This window comes from Lemur catta, chromosome 19 (genome assembly GCF_020740605.2).
Source record: "Lemur catta isolate mLemCat1 chromosome 19, mLemCat1.pri, whole genome shotgun sequence".
NCBI classification, from domain to species: domain Eukaryota; kingdom Metazoa; phylum Chordata; class Mammalia; order Primates; family Lemuridae; genus Lemur; species Lemur catta.
The window spans coordinates 3965279-3990786 of NC_059146.1; the positions used below are offsets into that span (position 1 = coordinate 3965279).

At 37.0% G+C, this 25508-nt stretch overlaps 1 protein-coding gene across 1 annotated transcript in view; it reads right to left on the reverse strand.

The window, feature by feature from the left end:
* The window catches only part of FRYL (FRY like transcription coactivator), a 207812-nt gene that overhangs the window by 100265 nt on the left and 82039 nt on the right, over positions 1-25508 (reverse strand). Inside the window, exons 4-9 of the mRNA XM_045532978.1 lie at positions 16677-16876; positions 12405-12458; positions 9482-9621; positions 8006-8102; positions 2028-2107; positions 1582-1662 (exon numbers count right to left, since the gene is read on the reverse strand). Of these exons, the coding sequence (XP_045388934.1) occupies positions 1582-1662; positions 2028-2107; positions 8006-8102; positions 9482-9621; positions 12405-12458; positions 16677-16796 (572 nt within the window). The 5' untranslated portion in view covers positions 16797-16876. The remainder of the gene's footprint in view (positions 1-1581; positions 1663-2027; positions 2108-8005; positions 8103-9481; positions 9622-12404; positions 12459-16676; positions 16877-25508) is intronic.

Below are 25508 nucleotides of genomic sequence, written 5' to 3' on the forward strand. Positions count from 1 at the left end.
AGTGAGCTGAGCAGCATTTCATAACTCTATTGGCCATTTGGACTTATTACCCTTACCACTCTAGAGTTAACTTAGCCATGAGGTAGTGTTCTCCTGGATCCAACTCCCTATTGTATTTGGAATTTCTGTTCTATATTCCTGAGATAGAAACTCATTTTTGATAACGTTAAAAATATCATAAACTACTAGGCCATAAAGAGAAATATATCATTGCTCGTATCTGTTTTTGTGTCTATATCCTGAATTAAAGATTGTTGATTAAATATAAGTGAGATATTAAGATGTTATAGTCTATGTCTAAATCATTTAAAATATTCAAACTGGCCGGGTGCAGTAGCTCATGCCTGTAATCCTAGCACACTGGGAGGCCGAGGTGAGAGGATCATCACTTGAGGCCAGGAGTTCAAGATCAGCCTGAGCAAGACAGTGAGACTTCGTCTTTACAAAAAAATAGAAAAATTAGCCGGGCATGGTGGCGCATGCCTGTAGTCCCAGCTACTAAGGAGGCTGAGGCAGGAGGATTGCTCGAGCCCAGGAGTTTGAGGTTGCAGTGAGTTATGACGACACCACTGTACTCTAGGCTGGGCAACAAAAGAAGACCCTGTCTCAAAAAATAAAAAAGAATAAAATACTCAAACTATGTTTTAAGTTTTATAGCATTAGTTATACAAGGGTCCCTAGTATACTGCAAAGGATAAAAAATACACTAAATAAAATATATTACTGAATATTAAAATGCTAACTACTGAAGATTAACAATTGTGCTTGCCTTCTTAGAATTTAAAAAGGTTGTTATGTGATGATTTCCAGGGCCAAAAATTCTTTAAAAAGCATCCAAGAAAATATGAATTAATACTTTTTTCCTTACTCTTCCATAGTTTTTACAGCAACTACAAGAAGCTAAAGACAAATAAATTTTACCATTTACTAGAATGATGGGTCATAATCACAAGTCACTAAACCATGGGCTACGTGGAGGAAAAAGTAGTTTTGTTCCTGTTGTTGTTAGTGTAATTGTTACTGTCAGAAAGCTAAAAAGACGCCTAGACAACTCAATGACTCCTAATGAATAACACTTTTAATGAAGCAACCTAGTACCTTTTCTCTTTCCTTTTTGGTATCTCTTCTACCTATTCAAAATTCTGCTTAGTATTAAAACAAATTAGATGATTAGAAGACATTGCTTTGCTATCTCAGAAATGAAAGTACTCATCCGGAAAGCAATAAAAGTAATTATTAGCTCTGTAAAGAGTTCTAAAAGGGATTTTAAAAAACACTTCTCACAGAATTGTTAAAACTAGGGAATAAGTTAATGTCCTGACTATGCTTCACAATTTCTGATTTGCTTGATTCGGACATTTATGGAAAACCCCAAGTAAATTAAAAGAAGTTGTAAAATTGAGGTCTGAGCGTTACTTAAAGAGACTCTAAGAAATTGAGCAGTAAGTAATAAAAGGTGCAGGAGACTTAAGATAACTCTGTGACAAAAACGGTGGCTCTAAAGCTATCTATGTCTATTATATTAATCAGTAACAAAGCATTCTAAAACACAAATCCAAATAAATGTTTTATAAAACTTACTTTGATTGGGCAAGAACCCCTATGACCTCTGCATATAAATCTGCAATAATATGCACATTCCCAGTGTTGGTTCCTGAATAACTAAAAAAAAAATAAAACAAAGGATTAACATAAATTTTCATTTAATTTTTCTACAAACTCTTTCTTAATAAATTTGAAAATTCCTTATCAAAGTATTGCATAACCACATGAATTTCATTCCATCTCTAAGTTTTAATTTATCATAAAGCTTAACCTCCTGGTTCTTATAAATCCAATCTATGATGTTAAGAATTATTTTTACAAAATCTTTCCTCTAAGCCTTTTGCATGGATTCAAAAGAAACGGGAAGAGAATTGCTTTGAACTCTAAAAACAAATGATCAATAAGGATTCAAATTATATTTAAATAGTCTAAACCTGGATTGTAGAAAAAATTAACAATCCCAAGTTAGTATTTTTACTTACCCTTCCTTATGTTTAAAGTGCTTAAAAGCTAAGTTTAGAACTTCGTGAACTAAGGGATCGGGTACAGGATGAACAGGAATCTACAATAAAGAAAAATTATCAAGTAAGAGGTAAATAAATTATTAGTCTTTTATGAGTAGTCTCATCATTTCAACTAATTAAATAACCAATTTTAATTTTCATTGTGTGTAATCTATTACTAATCTGCCGATCTTCCTTTTGTCTGAGAATCTCATTTTCTTTAAGAATTTGGTTACTCATCAAATTTCATATTCTAAATTTAAGAATATTAGCTTCATAATCACAAGTCACTAAACTATGGACTATGTAGGCAAAAAAGCAGTAGCTGCCCCTGCTGGGCGCGGTGGCTCACGCCTGTAATCCTACCACTCTGGGAGGCCAAGGCAGGAGGATTGCTCGAGGTCAGGAGTTCGAGACCAGCCTGAGCAAGAGCGAGACCCCGTCTCTACTAAAAATAGAAAGAAATTATCTGGGCAACTAAAAATACATATAGAAAAAATTAGCCGGGCATGGTGGCGCATGCCTGTAGTCCCAGCTACCTGGGAGGCTGAGGCAGGAGGATTGCTTGAGCCTAGGAGTCTGAGGTTGCTGTGAGCTAGGCTGACGCCACAGCACTCTAGTCCAGGCAACAGAGTGAGACTCTGTCTCAAAAAAAAAAAAAGTAGATGTTCCTGTTGCTATAATTGTTACTGTCACAAAGCTAAAAAGACGCTTATATATAACCTCTGTGCAACACCTAGAGAAAAGTCACCTTTGTAACAAGCCAGCCCCACATTCCACAAAGTCTGATTTTCTACCAGGAACAGTGGCCAGAAGGGATACGATCTTTTCCAACAACTTTAAACTACTTATAGGTTTATTAGAAATCTGTCATTTAAATATCCCCATTTTAATTCTTTTAAAAAGTGCATGCTAGTTCCTATTACATAAAAGAAACCAAAATATTTAAACCAGTAAATAAAATCCCCGCTGCTCTACCATACACAATCACTATTAACAGCTTCGTGTACAGCCAGACTTTTCCCTACACAAGCCCACACACGTGCGCGGATCCACGCCTTATTTTACTTAACAGAGTGACGTAGCTTCCTGTGTCAGCTTTTGTAGAACTCCTCCTTATACTTTTTAGCAGACACATAATACTCAGTATGTATTAATATTTATCACAATTTATTTAATGAGCCCCTTATTAGTGAACATTTCATTCCAGATTTTCAATATTCAAATAGATACTACAATAAACACCTTGTACCTTTAACATTATATATACTTCGATAGTTAGTTCTATGGGAAAGAGTCCAACAGGAGGGACTGCTGGGCCAAAGAGTGTGCAAGTCACTGCTGACGTATGTTCTAGTTCCACACAGTCGTCCCTTGGTATACGTGGGGGACTGGTTCCAAGTCCCACCGTGAATACCCCAATCTGCAGATACCCCAATTTGCATATAAAATGGTGCAATATTTGCATATAATCTACACACATCTTCCTGTACACTTTAAATCATCTCTAGATTACTTACAGTACCTATACAATGTAAATAGTTGTTCTACTGTATTTTTTATTGATTGGTTTTCATTGTTGTATTGTTATTATTTATTTTGATATTTTCAATCCAAGGTTGCTTATATCCATGGATACAGAACCCATAGATACAGAGGCATAACTATATATGTGAGAGTCTGTTTTTGATCTATTTTATTCTATCAATTTGTATATGTCTATGCCAAAACTATGCCACCTTAATTTTCAGAGCTTAATAATAAGTTCAGATGTCTGATAGTTGCAAGTCCTCTCTCTACTCTTCCTCAGAGATAGCTTGGCTGTTCTTGGAGAATAGTGAAGGAGAAATCACCTGGCTTGGCTCTTCTTGGCCCATCATTCTTCCATTATTCAATTTAGAGTCATTGGCTGAGCATGGTGGCTCATGCCTGTAATCCTAGCACTCTGGGAGCCCGAGGTGGGAGGATTGCTTGAGGCCAGGAGTTCAAGACCAGCCTGGGCAACACAGCAAGACTCTGTCTCTATAAAAAAATTTAAAAAATTGGTTGGGTTTGCACCTGTAGTCCTAGCTAGTCGGGAGCCTGAGGCAGGAGGATCACCTGAGCCAAGGAGTTCCAGAGTGGGCAGCAGTGTGAGACTCTGTCACTTAAAAAAAAAAAAAAAAAAAAAGAAGAAGAAGAAGAAGAAAAAGGAAAAAAAAAAAGAATACCTAAGGTTTACTCCAAGGCAATTCCCAAAACCAAGGCCCCAAATTCAACACTTTCACTTTCATCACATTATAAAAGTAAAGAACAACAAAACCAGTTTAAGACAGGGAAACTGGGAAGTAAGAGAGGCTCCTTCATTAGCTGAATGAATGACTAATTCTCAACACAAAGGAGAGTAAATAAATTCATGCCACAGCAGAATGACAGATCACCCCATGTCAGGGACCTTCTGGGCTCCTCATCACCGTCTAAAATGTTAACACTAAATCTGAAAATGCTAAGGATCCACCCCACAGACATACTTCATGACAGCACTGAGAAAACTGAACCAAGAGTTGAAAACTCAATATAAAGAGAATACTGCTTCAAACTTTCTGAACGCTATATTGCATTTTAAACACGCTTTTACCGCAGATCTAAAGCCTTTGGTTCTAATACACTGAAATTTTTAGTCAGCCACTATCCCAGAATTATTCATCTCACTTTCTTGGAAAAAATAAAACTAGTCCTCTATCATACTGAATTACTTTTCTTCCCATGATGAATCACACTATTTAATTTTGTTGTATATTTATTAACTAAATTCTTTGTCTAACTCATTATGATAAAAAACTTTCATTCCATTTTATAAGGCCATTTCACCTAATTTCTTAGCACTGATTTTGCCAGTGAGAATTTATTTTCATCGTTAAAGGGAGAAAACCTGGCATAAAAAAAATTGAACTAGCTTTATAATCTTCAGCAAGTCACTACAACTAAGAACATTTCTTCATCTGTAAAAATGGAAATAACAGATAATACTTATTGAGGACTTTGCCATGCACCAGGCACTATTTTATCTAATTCTCATGATTCTACAAAAATGACACTATTATCATCCTTTTTTACAGAGGAAGAGTTAGTAATAACTTGCCCAAAGTTACACAGCTGGCAAGACGGCTGGGATATTAATGACATTTGCCATGACTGTCTCCGAGGGTTTATTACAATGATCAGTCAGCAGAAAGGATATAGAGTCCGTCATACGTTATGAAGAGTTCTAAACATGTGTGATTATTATTAAAGATATAACAAATTATTCAAGGAACAGATAATTTATAATATATGAAATCAAGGACTAACCTACAAGGAATATTTACCCCTCCTCAAGACTGAAACCATCATGTATCAACACTTCAATACTCTGGGACTGTCCACCTCATCAGGACAAAATGGAATCACATTTTAATACAGGTATTTTATGTGGAGCAAAAGTAAAAGTCCTATTAAATTCAAGATATATTACATTGATTACTCTCTGGAGCTATTAAACCCCGTGTCATTCTGACAGAAGAAAATTGGGTTGGTTTGTCATGATATTTCAGAAAGCTCTATTGATTTTTATTTCATTTTCAGTAGTTTTATTAGTTTTAGAGAAGCTAAAAAGACTTGCCTTTCACTGCGGGGAAAATCCCTACATAGGATTTTAGATAAATAAAGCATATCTATGTTCTTGGTGATGTGTTTTGTCTTTGATGGGTGCATGTGAATCGCGGCACGAGGACAATAATAAAAGAAGAGGAAGGTAAGTGGAAAGGGCACCGCAGGTACGACACGGTGACAGAACCAAAGGCAAAGACTAGCTCTCAGAGCCACCGTATTTCTCTTTCTCGCACTTTTAGTCCATGTGAGCCGTGGTCAGAAAGGATTTTGTGCAGTGAACTTGAAAAACGAGCCCTGCAGTTTTTGTTACAAGAAGCCCATTCGCCGTCCCATGGCGAACGTATCTTGCTCTTACTCTGTAAACCTCTATCGCGCTCTTGCTCTGTAATCCTCTCTTTCCTCAATAAACCTTGTTTCATGCTAAAAACAAAAGAAAAAAGAAAAATGAGCCCGCTGAAAAACATGTTTTTACGTTTATAGAGTCTGATGGTTTCTTTTTACCAGAAAACCTATCCAGATTTTTTCAAACGAGGAAGAGGAGGGGGAATAGGACTATGAAGATTGTGGGGAAGGGGAGAAGACAGCCAGGATAAGAAAGAAGAAAAGGAAGAAAACCCACAGGGTTGTCTATGAGTTGAAGCTCTGAGGCCAGTGCTATTCGGGGCACCTTTCAGATGAGAAGAGACACATGTGACTGGAGGAGGACATCACGGGACACAAAGCAGAAAAGGTACAATGGAGGCGGATAACAGGGGGCCCTGCCTGTCAGCGTGGGGAGTTTGCAATTTCTCCAGCTAGAAGAAGCAAACGTGCCCTGTTTAACTAAGCAAAGAAGTGCAAATGCTGGTTCCCAATCCACTCAAATAACCTACACTTAGCGAACAATAGATGCCAGGGATCAACTACAATGAGCAATAAATCAAAGTCCATTGATAGTCTATGGCCATTTCTTTTTATTTATTTATTTAATTTTTTTTTTTAAGACGGGGTCTCACTATGTTGCCCAGGCTAGCATCAAAGTCCTTGGCTCAAGTGATCATGCTGCCTCTACCTCCCAAGATTGTAAGTGCCACCACAGTGGATCTATGGCCATTTCTGGTCCTCAGCTCCGCCTACCCTAACCATGAGGTCTCAGCATCCCAGCTAAACTGAGAGATCACAGAAATCACATATGGCTTGCTAGTACAACTCCCAGAGATTTCTTTCCTACATCTACTAAAAAAAGTCTTTATGAGAGGTATAAATCAAAGAGAAGTTACCTTTGATTAACTCATCTATTTTACATATTTAAAATTTTTATGTGCAGATTTCAGAGTATCAAATAACTGCCTTTTCATGTTCATTGTCAAAACAAAAGCAAAATATAAATGATTACATTAATTCAATCTTTATATTGACTATGGGAAAAAATAGACTATCAATTAACTTTTATATCTTACATTTGCTGTGTATTATCATATATATTCCACTTTATATAACAAAAACAAAACTTCCTGTCTGAGCATGTCATATACAAAATATGATTTTTTTTTTTTTTTTTTTTTTTTAGGTTATCTAGGTTTTTCAAACAGATCTAATGTTCATGGCTGGAAATATATGCTCATCTTTGAAAGATATATTAAAGACTATGAACTTTAAAACAACAAACTTTCAAAATCAGTACAGGTTTTGTATGTATTCTTGTATTGACTGTGAATAGTAAACACATAAGGCGATACCTGGATATTATATTATATAACCATATCGTTACTATTTATCCCACTCAGGAATGAGCTCATGAGTACAGCACCTAAAGTCATGCCAGTGCACAGTAGGCATTCTAATATTCCTTGAATGAATAAATATACACGATTTATGGTCTGAGGAATTCTTGTCAGAAAACCATTTGCACTTGACAATTCAACGTTACCCTTATCAAATCACCCCCATTCCTCAACCATAACTGCACAATTATTACATGTTGGAATGCAGGCCTGAGGGTTTAGGAAGAGAAATTCAGTGGAAGTAAAAAGGGATTAAAAGTAGCTGAATGACAGGCAGACTGTATTTACAGTTAAAAGCCCATATTCAACACAATTTCCATTCAGCTCCATTTTGCTAACAAGATTTCATATCTCCTGGATGGCACAGGAAGGTGAAAAGAACAGGGAGTGATAGACAGGCAGGGGCAGGCAAGCCCCAGGCAACTGAAAGAAGCATAATTAAATTACAGGGATCCAGTCCATGTGGGCCAGAATTATAGACCTAATATCCTAAACAAAATAAGTGAAACATGAAGGCACAGTAAAGCAAAGAAATACAGACTTTGCAGAAATAAAACAGCTTACCTGCTTTAGAACTTCAACTAAAACTAAACAAAAAATGAAATCTACTGCTAAGTCTCTCCTTTCAAGAAGATAATCTCTTTCACGTTGCTGTTCATCCCTGAAACGAGAACCCAAAATTAGCATTGCATTATGACTATAAGTTTTAAAATAGCTATTGGTTAGTAGTTCTCGTTGCTTACTACGTTCCTATATGTATGGTATGCTATAGCAATTGTCAGTATGAGGTTTTTAAATAATCCAATATAGGCCGGGCGCGGTGGCTCACGCCTGTAGTCCTAGCACTCTGGGAGGCTGAGGCAGGAGGATCGCTCTAGGTCAGGAGTTTGAGACCAGCCTGAGCAAGAGTGAGACCCCGTCTCTACTAAAAATAGAAAGAAATTATCTGGACAGCTAAAAATATACATAGAAAAAAAAAATTAGCCGGGAATGGTGGCACGTGCCTGTAGTCCCAGCTACTCTGGAGACTGAGGCAGGAGGATTGCGTAAGCCCAGGAGTTTGAGGTTGCTGTGAGCTAGGCTGACACCACGGCACTCTAGCCCCAGCAAGAGAGCGAGACTCTGTCTCAAAAAACAAAAACAAAACAAACAAAAAAATCCAATGTATGTTCTTTCTCTTTTCATACATTCATACACACACTTCACTATTATATCTGTCAGCAATTAAACTGAATCTAAAAGAATTAGTGAGAGAAAGAAAAGTTATTTTAAGTTTCATTGAGAAAATCTAGCATTGCTCCATATTTGATTACTAATTTTTATATTAAGAACTGAAACAAAAGTAATAAATTTTATAGATGAAAATACAGTACAAGGTCAACTTTTTCACAAAGCTACACTGAAAGATCACAAGTGGCACTTACTAAAGTCCAGTATTAAACCATGGGCAATCACCTGACCACAGGTAGATGCTATACGACATGCCAGGATCTCTCTGGGAAATTTGAAGGGGGAGAAGACAAATTCTAGGATTTGAGCAGCAAATAGAGTATCGCCGTACTAGGATAATACAGGGATTTCTCTGAAACGATGTGCATTTATTATGTATCAGTAAGAAATATAAAATTTTTATGAATCAAAAAAAATAATAATGGGGGTTTTGGCAATCTTCCTGTATCACAACAATTGCTTCTCTTAATAAACCATATAAATAGACTCTTCTTTGAATATTGTCTTAACTTCTTCTGTGACTATTAAAGGTCCCCACTGAACTGCTGAAATGACACTCCTGCAACTCACTTTTGTACACCACCCAGTGATGGGTACCACAGGGCTGCCCCTCGGTTTCAACTGGCACTTTCTCTTGTTTTGCAGTTGAGTACGATCGACCCTGGCCCCCTTACTACACCTCACAACAAAAACAATTAACGCTTATTGCTTAGGGACCAAACAATAACAATCTTCAGTGGATAACATTATCACCACCTTCATTGGAAGTGCTTCAATTCCAGGAAAAACAATGGAACACAAGCCACTCACCCCTTAGACTTTGTGCTCGATCGAGGCCTGTACTCGTAAGACTCATCCTCAGCTCCGTTCTGGCGCCGGTACCAGTCAAACAGCGTGCGAAGCAAGGAAGGGAGACAGTGCTCTGCTACTGAGCTCATAGAGCTTATCAACTGCAACACAAGAGACCGCCAGAAGGTAAAGTATCAGATCCACACTCTGAAGTCTGCTAGCAATCACTCAGAAATGAACAGACATAGGGACTCAGATGCAATAAATGCAGAACAGGCCCCGCTTTGAACAAATTTTAATGACCCCTGTGTAATCCTCTCCCTTAACTAACTACTAGACCTTTCGAGTCATTTCCCAGAAATGGTGGATTCTCCGCAAGACAAAGGGGCTGAGTGAGGTCCTGAAGGACCCTGGGCAGACTTCTGACACCCGACTCACCACCCCCTACAAGCTGCCCGAGTTAGTCACACCGTCACCTGCTCCAAGGCACCCGGCCCCGCCTTTAAAAGCCCACGATCTCCCTCGGTGCAGCCAGATTTGAGGCAGCTTCTCCTGACAAGATGAGACGTCTACAGTGTTAAAAATGCCTTTCTTCCCTGGAAGGAAGCTTTCAACAATGAGACAATCCTGCTGTCTCAATCATTGGATCTAGGTGCAACGAGCAACCAAACCTAGACCAAAACCCCCTTGGGCTTGTTCACAACAAATATGTTTTAAAATTAAAATAAGGGTCAGGAGTTTGGCCAAGTAATAAAGTCAGGTCGGCTAAGTCTCACCCACTGTCGACCTTTATCTAGATCCACGGTTTCGCTCAGTGGCTTTCAACCTTCCTCCTGCCTCCGTGTGCCACGCACGTGTGCAAAAGCACGCCCGTCAGTAACACCCCGATCGCATACATGGATCCCTCTGGGAGCGCTGCTACCAACACCACCAGAAAACCATACTGACTCCCTGCCCTGGCAACTCCTCTGGGCTTACGTGAACCAACGATTCTCAAATGTCGCCACTACATATAGATGAAGAGATGTAGAAACAGCGGCTACATTAGGTGAGAACTGTGGGGAAAGCCATGACACCTAAGGGAGAGTTACAATTACTCAACACTTAAGGCTTAGAATATACAAATGGGCAACATAAAGATACGCGTAGTGCGATGAACGACTGTTATTAATTTTGAAACTACCTGAATTCTAGGGGAACAGCACGGATTCATTTTGTGAATGAACCCAGTTTCGATCAGCAGTCCCTACGGTTACTCTTAACATCTTGAGGATCCCAAGAAAAACTTTCTCTCTTCACAAGAATTTCTGCATCTGATTTGACCCATTGGTCATAAAAGTAATATTTCAACATCAGCATGTAATCAAACACGCTTCACTCTATTGACTTATTGGAAGAACTACGGGTTACAGGAATATTCAAGGTCTCTTTCAGTTCCATGACTACAGGAAGAGTCAATTAATGAAGATAAGTTGGTATCTCTGGAAATCAAACATTTAATTTTCCTCCTATTTCCTTTTCTGCAAGCAACTTCAAAATGTACTTCATTCAGGAAATTGTTAACAGAAAAGAATGAGACAGTTTATTTGACTCTGTAGGCTGTTCTCTTTTTCAGTACTTCTAGAGACTCCTTTAATCATCCTTTTATTGTAAAGTGCCATAAATTGACAGGTAAATAGTCTCTAATATGGAAAATTAAGTAAAAATGATATTCTGATTTTCTTTAACCATTTTTTAAAATTCATATTACAATCTACAGGATCACTCAAAGGAAATCCCTTTTTAATACCTAAAGAGGGAAAACTAAAACACCATCTGCTACTGTCAACATAATACCCAAACAGTTTACACCACACGTAGCTTTATTCTGTGAGGAAAAAAAACAAAAGCAGCAGCAGCTATGAGGCACAATCATTTATAATTTTTATTAATCATTTACTTAAAATTTCCATTTGTTACTTCACAAATGGAAATTTTCCTTACAATGTATAATCAGATTGCAATCCTGATTAGACATTGATTAGTAAAGCAGGTTCATGATGTGAATAATCTAAATAACTTTTGTAATGGCACAGGATTTGGAAAGTATTGTATCAGGCGATCTTATCACAGTACTATTGTAGCAGAGGACATACCTTCCTATTTATGGTTTCTTTTTAGATCAGTGGCTATTTACTGACGCGTGCTGTAAACACAGGTGCCAGAACACTACCCTTGGTGATTCTGATTCAGCAGAACCAGAGTGGGATCCGGGAACATGGTATTTTGGGAAGTCTCTACCAGGTAATTTTAACCAATCTTCTTTATGAAATCAATCAGTCTAATATGAACATTAACTTCTATTTCTTAGATACATAATTTTGAGTAAAGTGGGCCAGGAATACTAGATGGCAACAAAAAGCTAATCTGAGCGATTGCTTTTTTCAAATAATCAACAAATAATAATAAAATAATTATGATAAAATAATACTTTTTCTCATTTAATCTCAGCAAGAGGAAGATTTACCGTTAGAAAAAATATCCCACAAGGTTTTAGATGTAGGTATTCTATTTGAATACATACAGGCTCTGAGAGCCCCAACAGAAAAAAATATTAAAAGGTAAAATATTATTACATAAAAATTGTAGCAGCTGGTACACAAAAGAATGTAACTGAAAACTTTCTAAGAAAAATTTTAAAAGGGCACATTAAAGAGATAAACAATGAAAATTAAAAAGTTTTCAAATGCTAAATGAACTGAAATCAGTAAAGTTCACAGCTCCTTCTATTACTTGTTAAAAAACAAACAAAAAACCTGCCAATTCCAGAATGAATGTAGTATATGAGGATACAGAGGATGACTAAACAAAATAGGGGAATTTCTTCAGACTGGATACATTTGGACCAACTATTATGATGAACATTTTCTTTCCAGGAAAAAACACTCCCCCAAAATTGACATACCTGGTCAAACTGAAGATCTTCACCCCTCTGAAGAGATCTGGACAACAGCTTCTCCTACAAAAAAAAATATCAAAAATAAAGTATAAATACAAACTATTAGAAATCTCCTATGTGATAAACAGTTTAAAATTGTGAGTCAGTTTTGCTTTTTTTTTCATTGGTAATTAGGTTGTTTTGAAGAAAGGTAAACCTCTCCTTGGCCCCAGGTCACACAACCAGGATTTGATGCCCTCATCCCCAAGTGTGGCTCTAGCGTTGTCCGAGCTCTCAGCCGGATCCTCTCCAAACCAGAGAGTGGTGGTGTCACGTGGTCTCTAATTTGTGACAAATTCGGTTCAACAGTTCTTAGATTACAAGCTTAAAACTCAACATGGGACTTATTTAGATTCAAGTTCAACAGTCAACAGCATGTGGTATTCATTTGTTATTTCTTTTGTTGATTGATTGCTTCATTCGCTCATTATAATTCACTCAACTGTTTACTGAAAAGCAGCCCAGTAGTGCAGTGATTGTGAGCATGTCCCAAGTAGCCAGATGGCCTTGGTCTGACAGCTGGCCTGACACTGTAGGTGAATGACCTTAGGCTGGTGACTTACCGTCTCTGTGTTTCAAGTTTCTCATCCGAAAAAACAGGGTCATTGTCAAATACTGGTATCAATAATACGCTAGTTTAAGAAAAAAACGAGAAGCTTTCCATTTTTCTCTGTACACTATGATAGTTCAAAGAAGTATGGAATTTTCTAGTCCTAGAAACTATGAAAAACAAGCTGGTGTATACTGCCTGGAACCATTGCTTAGGACAAGTAGTTTCTTTCCCCCAAATTTCCCCTTATTATTTAGAAGTATACCCATTGCCAAGTCAATTCTTCTACTAATAATTTGATAACTTCCTAGAGTTGAATGATGATGGATAGTGCTACGGGCCAGGCACCATCTCAGCATTTTATACATTAACTCTTGTCTCCTTACAATTTTTTGAAGTCTTGAAAGTAAACTAACAATTCAGCACACCACGTACCAAGTACCTACTCTATGCCCTATACATGCTTTTTATAGTCAGTTTTGCGCTTACTATGAAAATGGGAATTTATTTTGACATTAGAGAACAATTCGAGGATGACACAAATTTCGTGACGCCCACGTGGATGTATGCACAAATTCACCCATGAGAAAATACTAGGGTGAACGCAGGAAGCTGCACCCAGCTCAGCTGAGCTCTGCGGGAACACACGGAATGCACACACACACCCCCGAGTGCCCACCAGGAGCTTCGTTTAACACACGTTTTGCGAGTTACACCACCCGTGCCCGGTGCTACAACTTCCCACCAGATTTCAGATAAGCCTCTTCCCACCCCTTGACAGTAACTTCACAAGCTGAAACCCTTCAGAAGGCCACTTTCACAAGAAAATCTCAGGTCTTTTTCAAGGTGAAGTTTCATACTTATCTCAGCATTTATGTAGTTCTTAAACATTTCGCATACGCAAAACCGTACAACCATTTTTGTGAGGTTCCTATCTTTTTTGTGTGTGACTGAGCCCTGTGATTTTTACTGTGTTGTTTTGCATCGCATGGTGATTTTTAGGAGCACAAATGTGACATTACAGCACAACTGACTGAACTATGTGCCCATGTCCTATACTAAGCATGTTACAGACATTATTTAAGCCTTAGAACAATCTTATGAAATAGGTACTATTGTACTTCATTTAGAAACTGAGAAATCTGAGACACAAAGATGCTTGTCCATAGTCACATAGCTAGAAAGTGACATTCAGAATATGGCAGCTATGCTGTCACAGTCCATGAGTTCATTTGTACAATGCAGTCTCTTATACAAAGTTTCACTACAAACCTTTCTGAATTCTTTATCATTCCTAATTTGATAATATGTATGTGATTTAACTGTCATTTTAATTTTACAAAGAGCTTATCTTCAATTTATTTGCCAATATTATTTTTGATGTCATAAAAATGATGCTTTTATTTTTATTGATTCTAACTTTAGCTTTCTTATTAATAAATTCGGTGGATGATTGTCTTCTAATTTGGTGATTTTCTAATTGATCTGCCAAAGACTAAATGAAACTTGTTAAGTTGCCTATTACTATTTTTGTTAATGTATGTTCATTTCCAATAATGTTCATCTTATATGTTTAGAATTATATCACTGGTATGTACAACAATTTCATAATATTACACAACAACAAAAAGCTTTTAACTCCAAGATAGTTCAAATGTTTTTAAAAGTTTACAACCTAAAATGTAAGGGGAAAAGTATAACTGCTTAGCATATAATAAAAGATTATTGTGAGGTAAAGTCTAAGACAGTTATACTGTATTATGGATTGTGTGCTTCAACACACACAAAAAATGTGATTTTCTTTTCCATTTTTTTCTTGCTCCACTTTTACTGTGTGTGATATTTATATTTTATCCCCAGATTTATAAGAACCAGACACTCTTCCAGCAAAAGCCATTCGCATTTGTGCTTCTAAGGTTTTTTGTAACCTCCTGTCCCAACTGACCACGAGCCACGTGCCAGCCCCCTTGTATCTGACAAGCCCTGCATGCCACTCTCTTTAACTCTGTAAGACTTTCCTTACAGAACTCAGTCATCTTGGATGGTGGTTTATTACCTAAAAGGGTACAGAATAAATTTCCAAATAAATTAAATCATAATAAAAGTATTTGAAGCTATAATGTAAACATTGTGACAATATTAGATTAAATGCATTTTCATCACCTAATCTTGAGGCTATGGATTTCCAATCTACCTAGACCTGGACATAAATGAAAACAAAGCAGGCAGAGCTGTGACCTAGATAAGAAGAAATTACGTTGTTATATATAGGAGTGTAAGGGGTAAAATCAGTAAAATACAATGGGGATTGGGGGGTTTCCCGGTGTATCAGGAGGAATAAGCAGGGATGACTCTTCTCTTGTTTGTGATGACAGAGTGGAAACATCTGTGTTCTGATGGAATCCTCACCACTATTAACTATTAAAATGAGGTATTTCTATAACCTCATTTTAGATTACATTGCAGATGCCTCTGAAATTATTTGTTGAATGAATGAATAAAATACAGTCAGCATCAGACTATTCTAAAAGAACTATTAGAAGCTCTGGCTAGAGTAATGACATCATGTTTTATTAGAAGAACAATAGACAGACGACACAGCTATGTTTCTTAAGGCTAAATTCAACGTAGAACACAGACCTTTACCAAGCACCTTCTCTACTGAGTACCCACCACCACAGACACAGAGATGAGAGAAACCTGGTTCCTGCTATCCAGTAACTCACATCAGAGGAGATAAACACGTAAGCAATTAACTATAATATGACATAATCATAATCTTAGAGTATATACAGATTTTTATGGTAGAACAAAGAGTCACCGAGCTTGCAGGAGGATCACTATGTTAGAGGGAACATATGGGAAGTCTGGAAGGATGAGTAGAGTTTTAAAAAACAGGAGTTAAGGGATTTTAGACTGAGAAAAATAAGATCACCCACACCAGGTCAGAAAAACATATAGAGGATATTTCAAGCATCATCACATACGTCAAGATAGGAGAAGAAGAAGATATTATACAAACTTTAACAAGGCAATGAGGAGCCTGGAATGGACTGTCAACAGCTTGGATTTATTCCATAGCAATGAAAAGCAAGCATGATATTTTAAAGCAGAAAGGTGATAATATTTGTGTTTTAGATGAAGGAAAGGTTTTCCAACGACATACAATAGCTAAAAAAGTCTGACTTCCATCTCTTCTCCCTCTTATTGTTCAAACACTGTATTATCTATCTTAACAGCATTTACAGCTCTTCAGACACTGAGCCAAACATTTGTTTGCAGTTTCTCTCTTTCCTCCTCCTCCTCCCTGCCATCGGCTCTACTCGCATAGAGCTCCGCACATTCTGCAAGAGTGCCTCACGAAACCCAAGTGTAAACATACGCTCACTTGTTTATTGTAGGTATGGTTATGGTCTTAGCGTTAGCTCACAGTATCTTCTAAAATTTCCTTTATTTCCTCTTATGTTTTATCTGACTCCACAGATCCCACTGGTGAAACCCATTTTTGTTCATTTGTGACCCGCAGTAACTTATCAAAGCGGATTCTAAAGTCACTGGAGCTTCTACATCACCACTATCCCTTAATATTTTTTCCAAGGGTATTTATTTCCTTTGGAAAATCTGTATTATAATGCTTAATATACAAAAGTCAAGAAAATATTTCAGATTTATAAGTCAGCTCTACTCACCAAGGGTTCAGCCATTACAACTTCAATTTTCTTTTCAGCTTGAATAGCAAATTCTGCAAAGAGGCTCTTGATGACATATTCACCAGGCTTGACGTCTGGGTCAATCGTAATGTTGGACATGATGGTATTCTTGTTTCCCCAAGTGGAATGCAAGTTGGAAGAACCACAATACTTATTCACTTTGCTGACTGGTGCTGAAGCTAAAGGAAACAAAAGAACCCTACTTTAGCAATCAACTCAAAGAGGCCTCCCCAAACCACCTTCATTGACATGTGTCCTGCCCCTAACCCCATCCCGGTCTCCCAATCTCCATTTCTGTCTGTTTCACTCGCCACCTCCTAACACACTGCCTAACACATCTACAATTCAGTTCTACATTATGGTTATTATGTCCTGTTACTCTCTCCATCCTACTGATGTGAATTCCAAAAGAACAGGGACTCTCTTTTGTCTTCTTTGTTCACGGTGAATCCCAAGAACAATACCTGGCATGTACTAGGTGCACAATAAATATTTATTGAATGAACAGACCTTAATCAGACAGTCAAATGCAATGAAGGAAATAAAACAGATATGAATCAATGAAACAGGAATGGGATTAGGGGACTGAAAGGCAATACTACTTTGGAAACCATGCTCGGGGAATGGCCTCACTGAAGAAACTGCACTTGAACTTGGGCCTAAATGATGCAAAGCGGGCAGCAAGGCAAAGCACCAGGAACAGAAAGCACAAGACTGAACGTGCATGTTTGAGAAACAAAAAGCCCAGTGTGGCTGGAGCTCAAGGGAGGAAGCAGGGGTGAAGGGCCACGTGAGATGAGGTCAGAGTCATTATTCAAGGACGAAATCGCAGAAGACCTTTTAGGACCTCAGCTTATGTCACCGCCTGTGGCCCAGAATATCCATGGAGACTCTGCAAGTTTGCACTTCTCTACCTCAACCTGATCTCCAGACGTTGCCCCTTCCACATGCTGCCCTGTACGTAACCCCTTCCTTAGAGGAAGAAGCAGAACACAAGTATTCAAACACTAAATTTCTGTGTCTATAATTATAGGACAACAAATTTGTTCTAAATATATAAATTCGAAACTTTTAAGGACTTGTTCTGTCAAATTAAAAAAAAAAAAAAACTGCCCTACCAAACAGTAGGTCAAGATACATAAATTTGAAAGATAAACTAAAGAATATTACAAACTGTTAATATTATATCTAAAATGTCTTTGCATCATACCAAGTTAAAATACATTATGTATTCTACTCTAGGACTAAAATTGTATAATAAAAACAATTCAAAACAAAAATTCACAGTCCTCTGGACACAGGGCACGTTATCTTACACAATGACCTGTTTGTTTACTCTGTTTCCTGATCCAACATTGTGTATTATTACAGGAGGGAATCTGCCAACAAACGTCACTGTGGAAAAAGGAGGAGAGCTAAAATTTTTCTTAAAAATTATTTTGGATCATTAAGGACTAAGATTTGTCTTAAGGTAGTGAATACAAACTATATCTTTTCCTTTGATTTAAATTCGCAAGATTATAATAGAAAGTTCCCCTGGCTTTAACTTCACAGTACATGTCACTAAACAAGAACCCTTAAAACAGACCTAGGTACTTAAATTCTAAATTTTGATGAGGTAAAAACTTCTTAAATGATATCTTAACCTTTAAACATTCTTTTTAAAAAGAAAAAATTTTAGTTAAAATGACCTCTCAAATAACTTGCCTTTACTTAAGTCTTCTACTCCCTTAAAAATTAAGCATAATCAAATGTGCCAAGGTACCATAATTGCGTATGTTTAAAAATTTGCCAATAAAGCCAAATTTTTAGGAAAGCCTTTATTTTTAAGTTATTGTCCAAGATAGTAACATTTTAAGTTTGAAAACTGAAACTTCATCTCCATCATATGGGATTAGCAAAATAAATTATTTTTATAATCTAATAAGCAGAATGCTATACAGACATTTGAAATGACATTACCAAAAAATACCAAATGGCATGGGAAAATGTTCAAAATATAGTGTTAAATGCAAGAATAATCATAAGATACTATATATATGTATGTGCATATATATATATATAAAAAACTGAAGTAAAGTTAGAAGGCAGGAAAAAATATGTATGGTACACAATAAATACAGATTTAATCGCTTTTATTTCCATGCACAAAGCTCTAATGAAATTGATTAAAGACTCATGCCCTCAAATTGAAAACAAGACAAAGGACATGAACAAATTACAAAAGATAAAATAGAAGAGACCAATAAACATAAAAATAATATTTAACCTCATTAACATTCTAAAAACAAAAATTAGATAACATTTTTCATTTATCAAAGTTGTTCCCATCAACTCTGTATTCCATCATAATGTTTAGCCTTGGTAAAAGATACGTGAATTTTTCTTATTTCTGCTAATAGAAGAGAGACGGGGTGATCGCTCCAAGTAGGGGAAAAAGAATGCTAGTTTCCACATTACTAGATTCACTTCATGTTACTAGAATTAAATATTTTATAATGCCAAGTAGTAATATTTCTCTACATGCGATTACAAAATTTTGAAAATTTTACATAAGTTTATGAGATAATAATAAACACATACTGTTAGAGTGTAATTCCTAAGAACACAATTCAGGCTTGAATTAGAAATGGGAAAAATCCAATGTGATATTAAAAATTCATGAAATATAAATCTACTAAACTCTAAGATAGTGAAAAGAATAAAGCCAAACCCTAAATAATTAAAATTTGGGAATCTAAAAGCTGGCATGCCTATTCCTTCTCTTAAAGTGCAAATAAAAAATAAATATCAGTACTTTCAGATGGCTTATTCTCTCTATAGCACTGTACTTAGTACATTTAATAAAACAATTATCATTTTCTTCATGCTCATAAGACTCCTATATCCTTATAAAATAAATTTAAATTCAGTCAAAAGGAAGAGACAAGCGAGAAGAGACGTACCGTATAGCCCTTAAAGTGATATGTGTTTGGGTTCATTACTTTATAGCAGTGGTTGTCAGTTTTTTCTGCCTCCACTATGCTCCTATGCACAACATTCCAAATAGTAACATCCCTCAAAATAACAGTGGTTCTCAACAGTTGAGGTATTCTGGAATCCCTATAGGTAGATATATGTAGTCTAAAATGACCCCAAGGCTGGGTATGGTGGCTCATGCATACAATTCCAGTAGTTTAGGAGGACAAGGTGAGAGACCAAGAGTTTCATACCAGCCTGGGCAATATAGCAAGACCCCATCTCTTAAAAAAAAAATTAGCTGGGCATGGTGGCACCTGTAGTCCCAGCTACTTGGGAGGCTGAGGTGGGAGAATTGCTAGAACCCAGGAGTTGGAGGTTGTGGTGAGCTGTGATCACTCCACTGCACTCCAGCCTGGGCAACAGAGTAAGACTCTGTCTCTAAAAATAAAATTAAATTAAAAATAAAAATTAAAAAATAAAATGACCCTAGTGAAGTCTGTGAAAGCTGACTCTAGCTCACTCACCTCTAAGAAGAGGTCTTTAGGGATAAAAATTACTACTTTATAGTCACAAATTTATATATCTACATGCATATCGTGTATATATTTGTGTACAGATTTATATATATGATACATAAATTGTTATATACTATAGAATTGCTTAATTATAATAATTACTTATACACTGTATTGGCTAACAATAAAAATTTTGATGACCACCTATGAAAGAAAAGGTATAAGGTAACTAGCTTTGAAACAAGAACAAAAGTCAAAAATATCACTGACTTTAAAAAGCAAATGCAAAATTTTTAGTTTAAAAGGCAAGCCTATCCCCAGCAAGTTATTTTGTGGATATCAACAAACTGACTCTAAAGCTTATATGGAAAGGCAAATGACTCAGAATAGACAATACAACACTGAAGGAGAAGATCAAGGCCAGAGGACTGACACTACCTGATTTCAAGACACCCATCAAGACAGTATGGTATTGGTGAAAGGACAAATAAATCAGTGGAAAAGAATAAAGAGCCCAGAAATAGACCCACACAAATATACTCAACTGATCTTCAACAAGAGAATAAATTCAATGAAAAAAAGAAGACTTTTCAACAAATGGTGTTAGAACAACTAGATATCCTTATGTTTAAAAAAAAAAAAAAAAGAAAGAAACCTAGACATAGAACTTACACCTTTCACAAAAATTTACTGAAAATGGATCATAGATCAAAATGTAAAATGCAAAACTATAAAACTCCTAGAAGATAGGAGAAACTCTAGGTGATCTTGGGTTTGGTGGTGATTTTGGATAAAAAGTCATCATCAAGATCCATGAAAGAAAAAATTTATAAGTTGGACTTTATTAAAATAAAAACTTCCACTCTGCAAAAGACACTATTGTAAGAATGAAAAGATAAGCCCCACAGACTGGGAGAAAATCTTTGGAAACACATAGTTGATAAAGGACCGGTATCCAAAATACATAAAGAACACTTAAATTCAACAATAAGAAAAAAAACACAACACATTTTAAACATGAGCACCAGATATGAACAGACACCTCACCAAAGAAGATATACAGATAGCAAATAAGCATACGAAAACATGCTCAACCTCGTGTCTCCAGGGAATTGCAAATTAAAACAACAATGATATACTATTATATAGCTATTAGAATGGCTAATGCCCAACACACTGACAATACCAAATGTCAGTGAGGATATGGAGCAACAGGAACTCTCACTCATTGCTGATGGGAATGCAAAAAGGAACAGCCACTTTAAAAGATAGTTTGGTGGTTTTTTGCAAAACTAAACATACTCTTATCACGTGATCCAGCAAGCATGTCCCTTGCTATTTACCCAAGGGTGCTGAAAACATGTCCACACAAAAACCCGCGCACACACAGATGTTTATGGCAGCTTTATTCATAATTGGTAAAACTTGGAAGCAACGAAAATGTCATTCTGTAGGTGAATGGAAAAATAAACTGTGATACATCCAGACAATGGAGTATTATTTGTGCTAAAAAGAAATGAGCTATTAAGCTCTGAAAAGTTATGAAGGAAATCTAAATGCATATTACTAAGAGAAAGAAGCCAATTTGAAAAGGCTACACACTGTGTGATTCCAACTAAATGACATTCTGGAAAAGACAAAACTATAGAGACAATAGAAAGATGTGCGGTTGCCAGGGCTTTGGGGAAGGAAGGGATGGATAGGAGGAACACAGAGGATGTTTAGGGCAATGAAGCTCCTCTGTATGGTACTATATGATGGATACATGTCATTATACAACTGTCAAAACCTACAGAATGTGCAGCAGAAAGAGTGAATCCTAAGGTAAACTATGGAATTTAGTTAATAATAATGTAGCAGGATTATTTCATCCACGGTAACAAACATACTAATAATGAGGGAAATGGAGGCGGGGAATAAGGCAACTCTCTGTACTTTCTACTCAATTTACCTGAAATTACTCTAAAAAAATAAAGTCTATTAATTTAAAAAGGAAAGAAAAGAATAACAAGCTTATCCCATCCCTGTTAGACAGGACCAAAAGTGCCTGGGAAGAGTCAAAATAAACAACAGCTCAAGCTAAAGTTTAAAACAATAATGCGCTTGGATCAAGCTCAAAGACAGGAAACGGTTTATAAGGCAATTAAAAATGTCAAAAACACAAATCAGCTTATATGGTAGGCAGATTAAAAGTAGAAACAAAGAAAGTAAAATGGGTCCAAGGGAATAACAGCAAACTTTAACTTCTGGTGGGGCCAGCTGAATTGGTAATACCTGTCAACTAACCATCCAGGGGAAAACTACACATTTGAAAGCAACTATGTGTGAAGATGAAGAAAGAAAATATAAGCAATGTATACATTATGCATGTTGAGAGGCATAATCTGAAAGCATCACTGATGACTTCAGTGTACAAATGCAGTTTATCAAGAGCAGAGAATGGGTTGTAAGGCAAGGTACATGTCAAAATTCTTTCACGTTAGTGAAAAACGTACCAAAATACTGTTTATTTCTGATGGAAATGAAACACTATTTGATACACAAAATTCCTCAATAAAGTATTTTCCCTTTTTATTCTAACAAACCTGTCCTTATTTCAAGTGATATGCTGGTAAATGGCTCTCTTAAAAAAAAAAAAAAAGTCCCAATTTGTAGCATCTGCCAATATCCCTGGTGTGAATAGTTGCACTACGGCTGATTTTGAGCTACCAATGGTTTAACAATCGGCTGGTAGGAATTAGATACAAAATATCACTCCTAGTTAGAGTCTGTTTATGATGAAGAAATTGACTCCAAATTACAATCACTTGTCACGTGGGCATGATAGCACTGGAGAGTGAACTTGGGTCCTGGTTTCCAACAACTTCCACAGTAGTGACTATTTCTGATTTCTTCCAGAATTACCAAGTTCTGATATACCTACTTCCCTTTAAAGGTCTAGATTCTTAACATGCTATTTGCTTAGAATAACCATTTCCCAAATCAAGTATTTTGGTAGCATCTACTTTTTTTTTTGAGACAGAGTCTTGCTCTGTCTCCTGGGCTAGAGTGCTGTAGTGTCAGCCTAGCTCACAGCAACCTCAAACTCCAGGGCTCAAGTGATCCTCCTGCCTCAGCCTCCCAAGTAGCTGGGATTACAAGCTCATGCCACCATGCCCAGCCAATATTTTCTATTTTTAGTAGAGACGGGGACTCACTGTTGCTCAGGCTGGTCTAGAACTCCTGACCTCAAGCAATCCTCCCACCTCAGCCTCCCAGAGTGCTAGGATTACAGGCGTGAACCACTGCCTGGCCTGGTTGCATCTTCTAATTCATTTGTATAAAAGGGGCTTAAAAAAAAAAAAAAAAAGCTTCCCCACTTTGATTGGACACTTACCTGTATTTTCTTTTAACTTTTTTAAGTTGGTTTTATTTTTCCATTTAATTCTGTCGTCCAGCTGGGATTTATTTGGGCTACTGATACCAAGTAAAGATCTTGTTTTATTTTTTTCCCCAATATTTAATCAATTCTCCTGGGTTCATTTACTGAAATTCTGTCACTGGTTTTATTCACTACCATAAACTAAATCCATATTCAAACATGCTTTCTAGCTTTCAATTTTGCTAATTAACAATCTATTTTTGTGTCAGTACCATACTGTTAATTATTATACCTTTATAACAGGTTTTATTACTTGTTGCCACAAATATTCCTGTTCATATACAATCTTCAGCTATTGTTACTTACTATACTTCCAAGTTTATGCATGCCTTCACAAATTTATTTGAGAAAATATGACATCCTTAAGACTCCTTGTCTAAGGTGAGGTGTGGCGGCTCATGTCTATAATCCTAGACCTCTGGGAGGCCGAGGCGGGAGGATCACTTGAGCTCAGGAGTTCGAGACCAGCCTCAGCAAGAGCGAGACCCCATCTCTACTAAAAATAGAAAACTGAACCAAGCAATATGGCACGTACCCGTAGTCCCAGCTACTTGGGAAGCTGAGGCAGGAATCAAGGATTGCCTGAGCCCAGGAGTTTGAGGTTGCAGTGAGCTATGATGACACCACTGCACTCTACCCGGGCGACAAAGAGAAAAAAGAAAAAAAAAAAAAAAAGACTCCTTGTCTAGTACCTGATGTACCCTCCACTAATGCATCTTCTTTTGTATACACAGAAACATGAATCCTCCTTTCCTTCGTAGGAGATCTATCTATTCTCATTAATTCTATTCTTAAATACTTGTTTTCTATTTTGTGGGAATGAAATCATTTTTCCTCACTATTCAGTCTGTTTTTGCTTCTTGTTCAATTTCAATGGACAGAAAAATTAAGACTTTCGCTTGTTCTTCAGACAGCTGTTCCTCAAATGTTTATTTATCCTAAACTAAACTTTCCCATTGAAAACAGTTTCTAAACATAGAAGTCCTATGACATCTTGGGCACACATCCAACGTTTTTTACTTGAAGTCTACTACAGAAATATCACTTATTATAAAGCGCAGGAAAAATGACCTATCATCTAAATATTCCATTATTCACTCAGCTAGAGTTTCCTGGGGTTATTTTCTTGTACTCTTTTGGTAACCTTCAGAAGCTCAGCTAAGAAACTACTATAAAAACCTAAAGATAACATGGTATTTTTTAAATGTGCATGGACCAGGCAGTCAGAAAACAAAGGCCCTAGACTTAACTTGGCTACTTATTATCATTATAATCTTGGTCAAATTATTTAACATCTTTTGCTTCTCTTGTAGCAAATGAACAAGTTGAATTGTATCTCAACCACGAGTATGTATCAGAAAGCAACGAGAACATTGTTTTCATTTTTGTTCTCCACTCCTCCCCCTATAAAAATATTCACTGCCAGTGAAAAGGCTATTGTGGCAGACTTTGCTTCTCTAGCTGGATATGGGCCTGCGGATCGGCAGAGGGTGACCTTCAAGTGAGAATCTGGACACCAGGATCCTGCAGGACCTCGTCCAGCAAGCATAACTGGACCCCAGGAGAGGCTGACACCTGCATATCTAGATGTGTAGCCATTTTCCCTGACTCCTAAGACACCAAACAGAAACTAAACAGTGGGCTGGGTCCCCTGTACCTCTGAGGCTGAGAGGATGGGAGAACACAAGGAGCAGAGGGGCTTCCTCCTCCTATCTGAACAGGACGCTAACTGAGGCTCAAAGAGGCAGAGGCTGTTTTCCCTCCCATTGCTCTTGGGGTTACTCCTTAAAACACTGCAGCAGTCTGCCCCACACTCAATTAGCAGACAAAGAAACATAACTGCACCCCTAATGGTATCCAGCATCCAGGGATGAAGAAAGCAAATATTTAACAAACACGAGGAGCAAATACTAT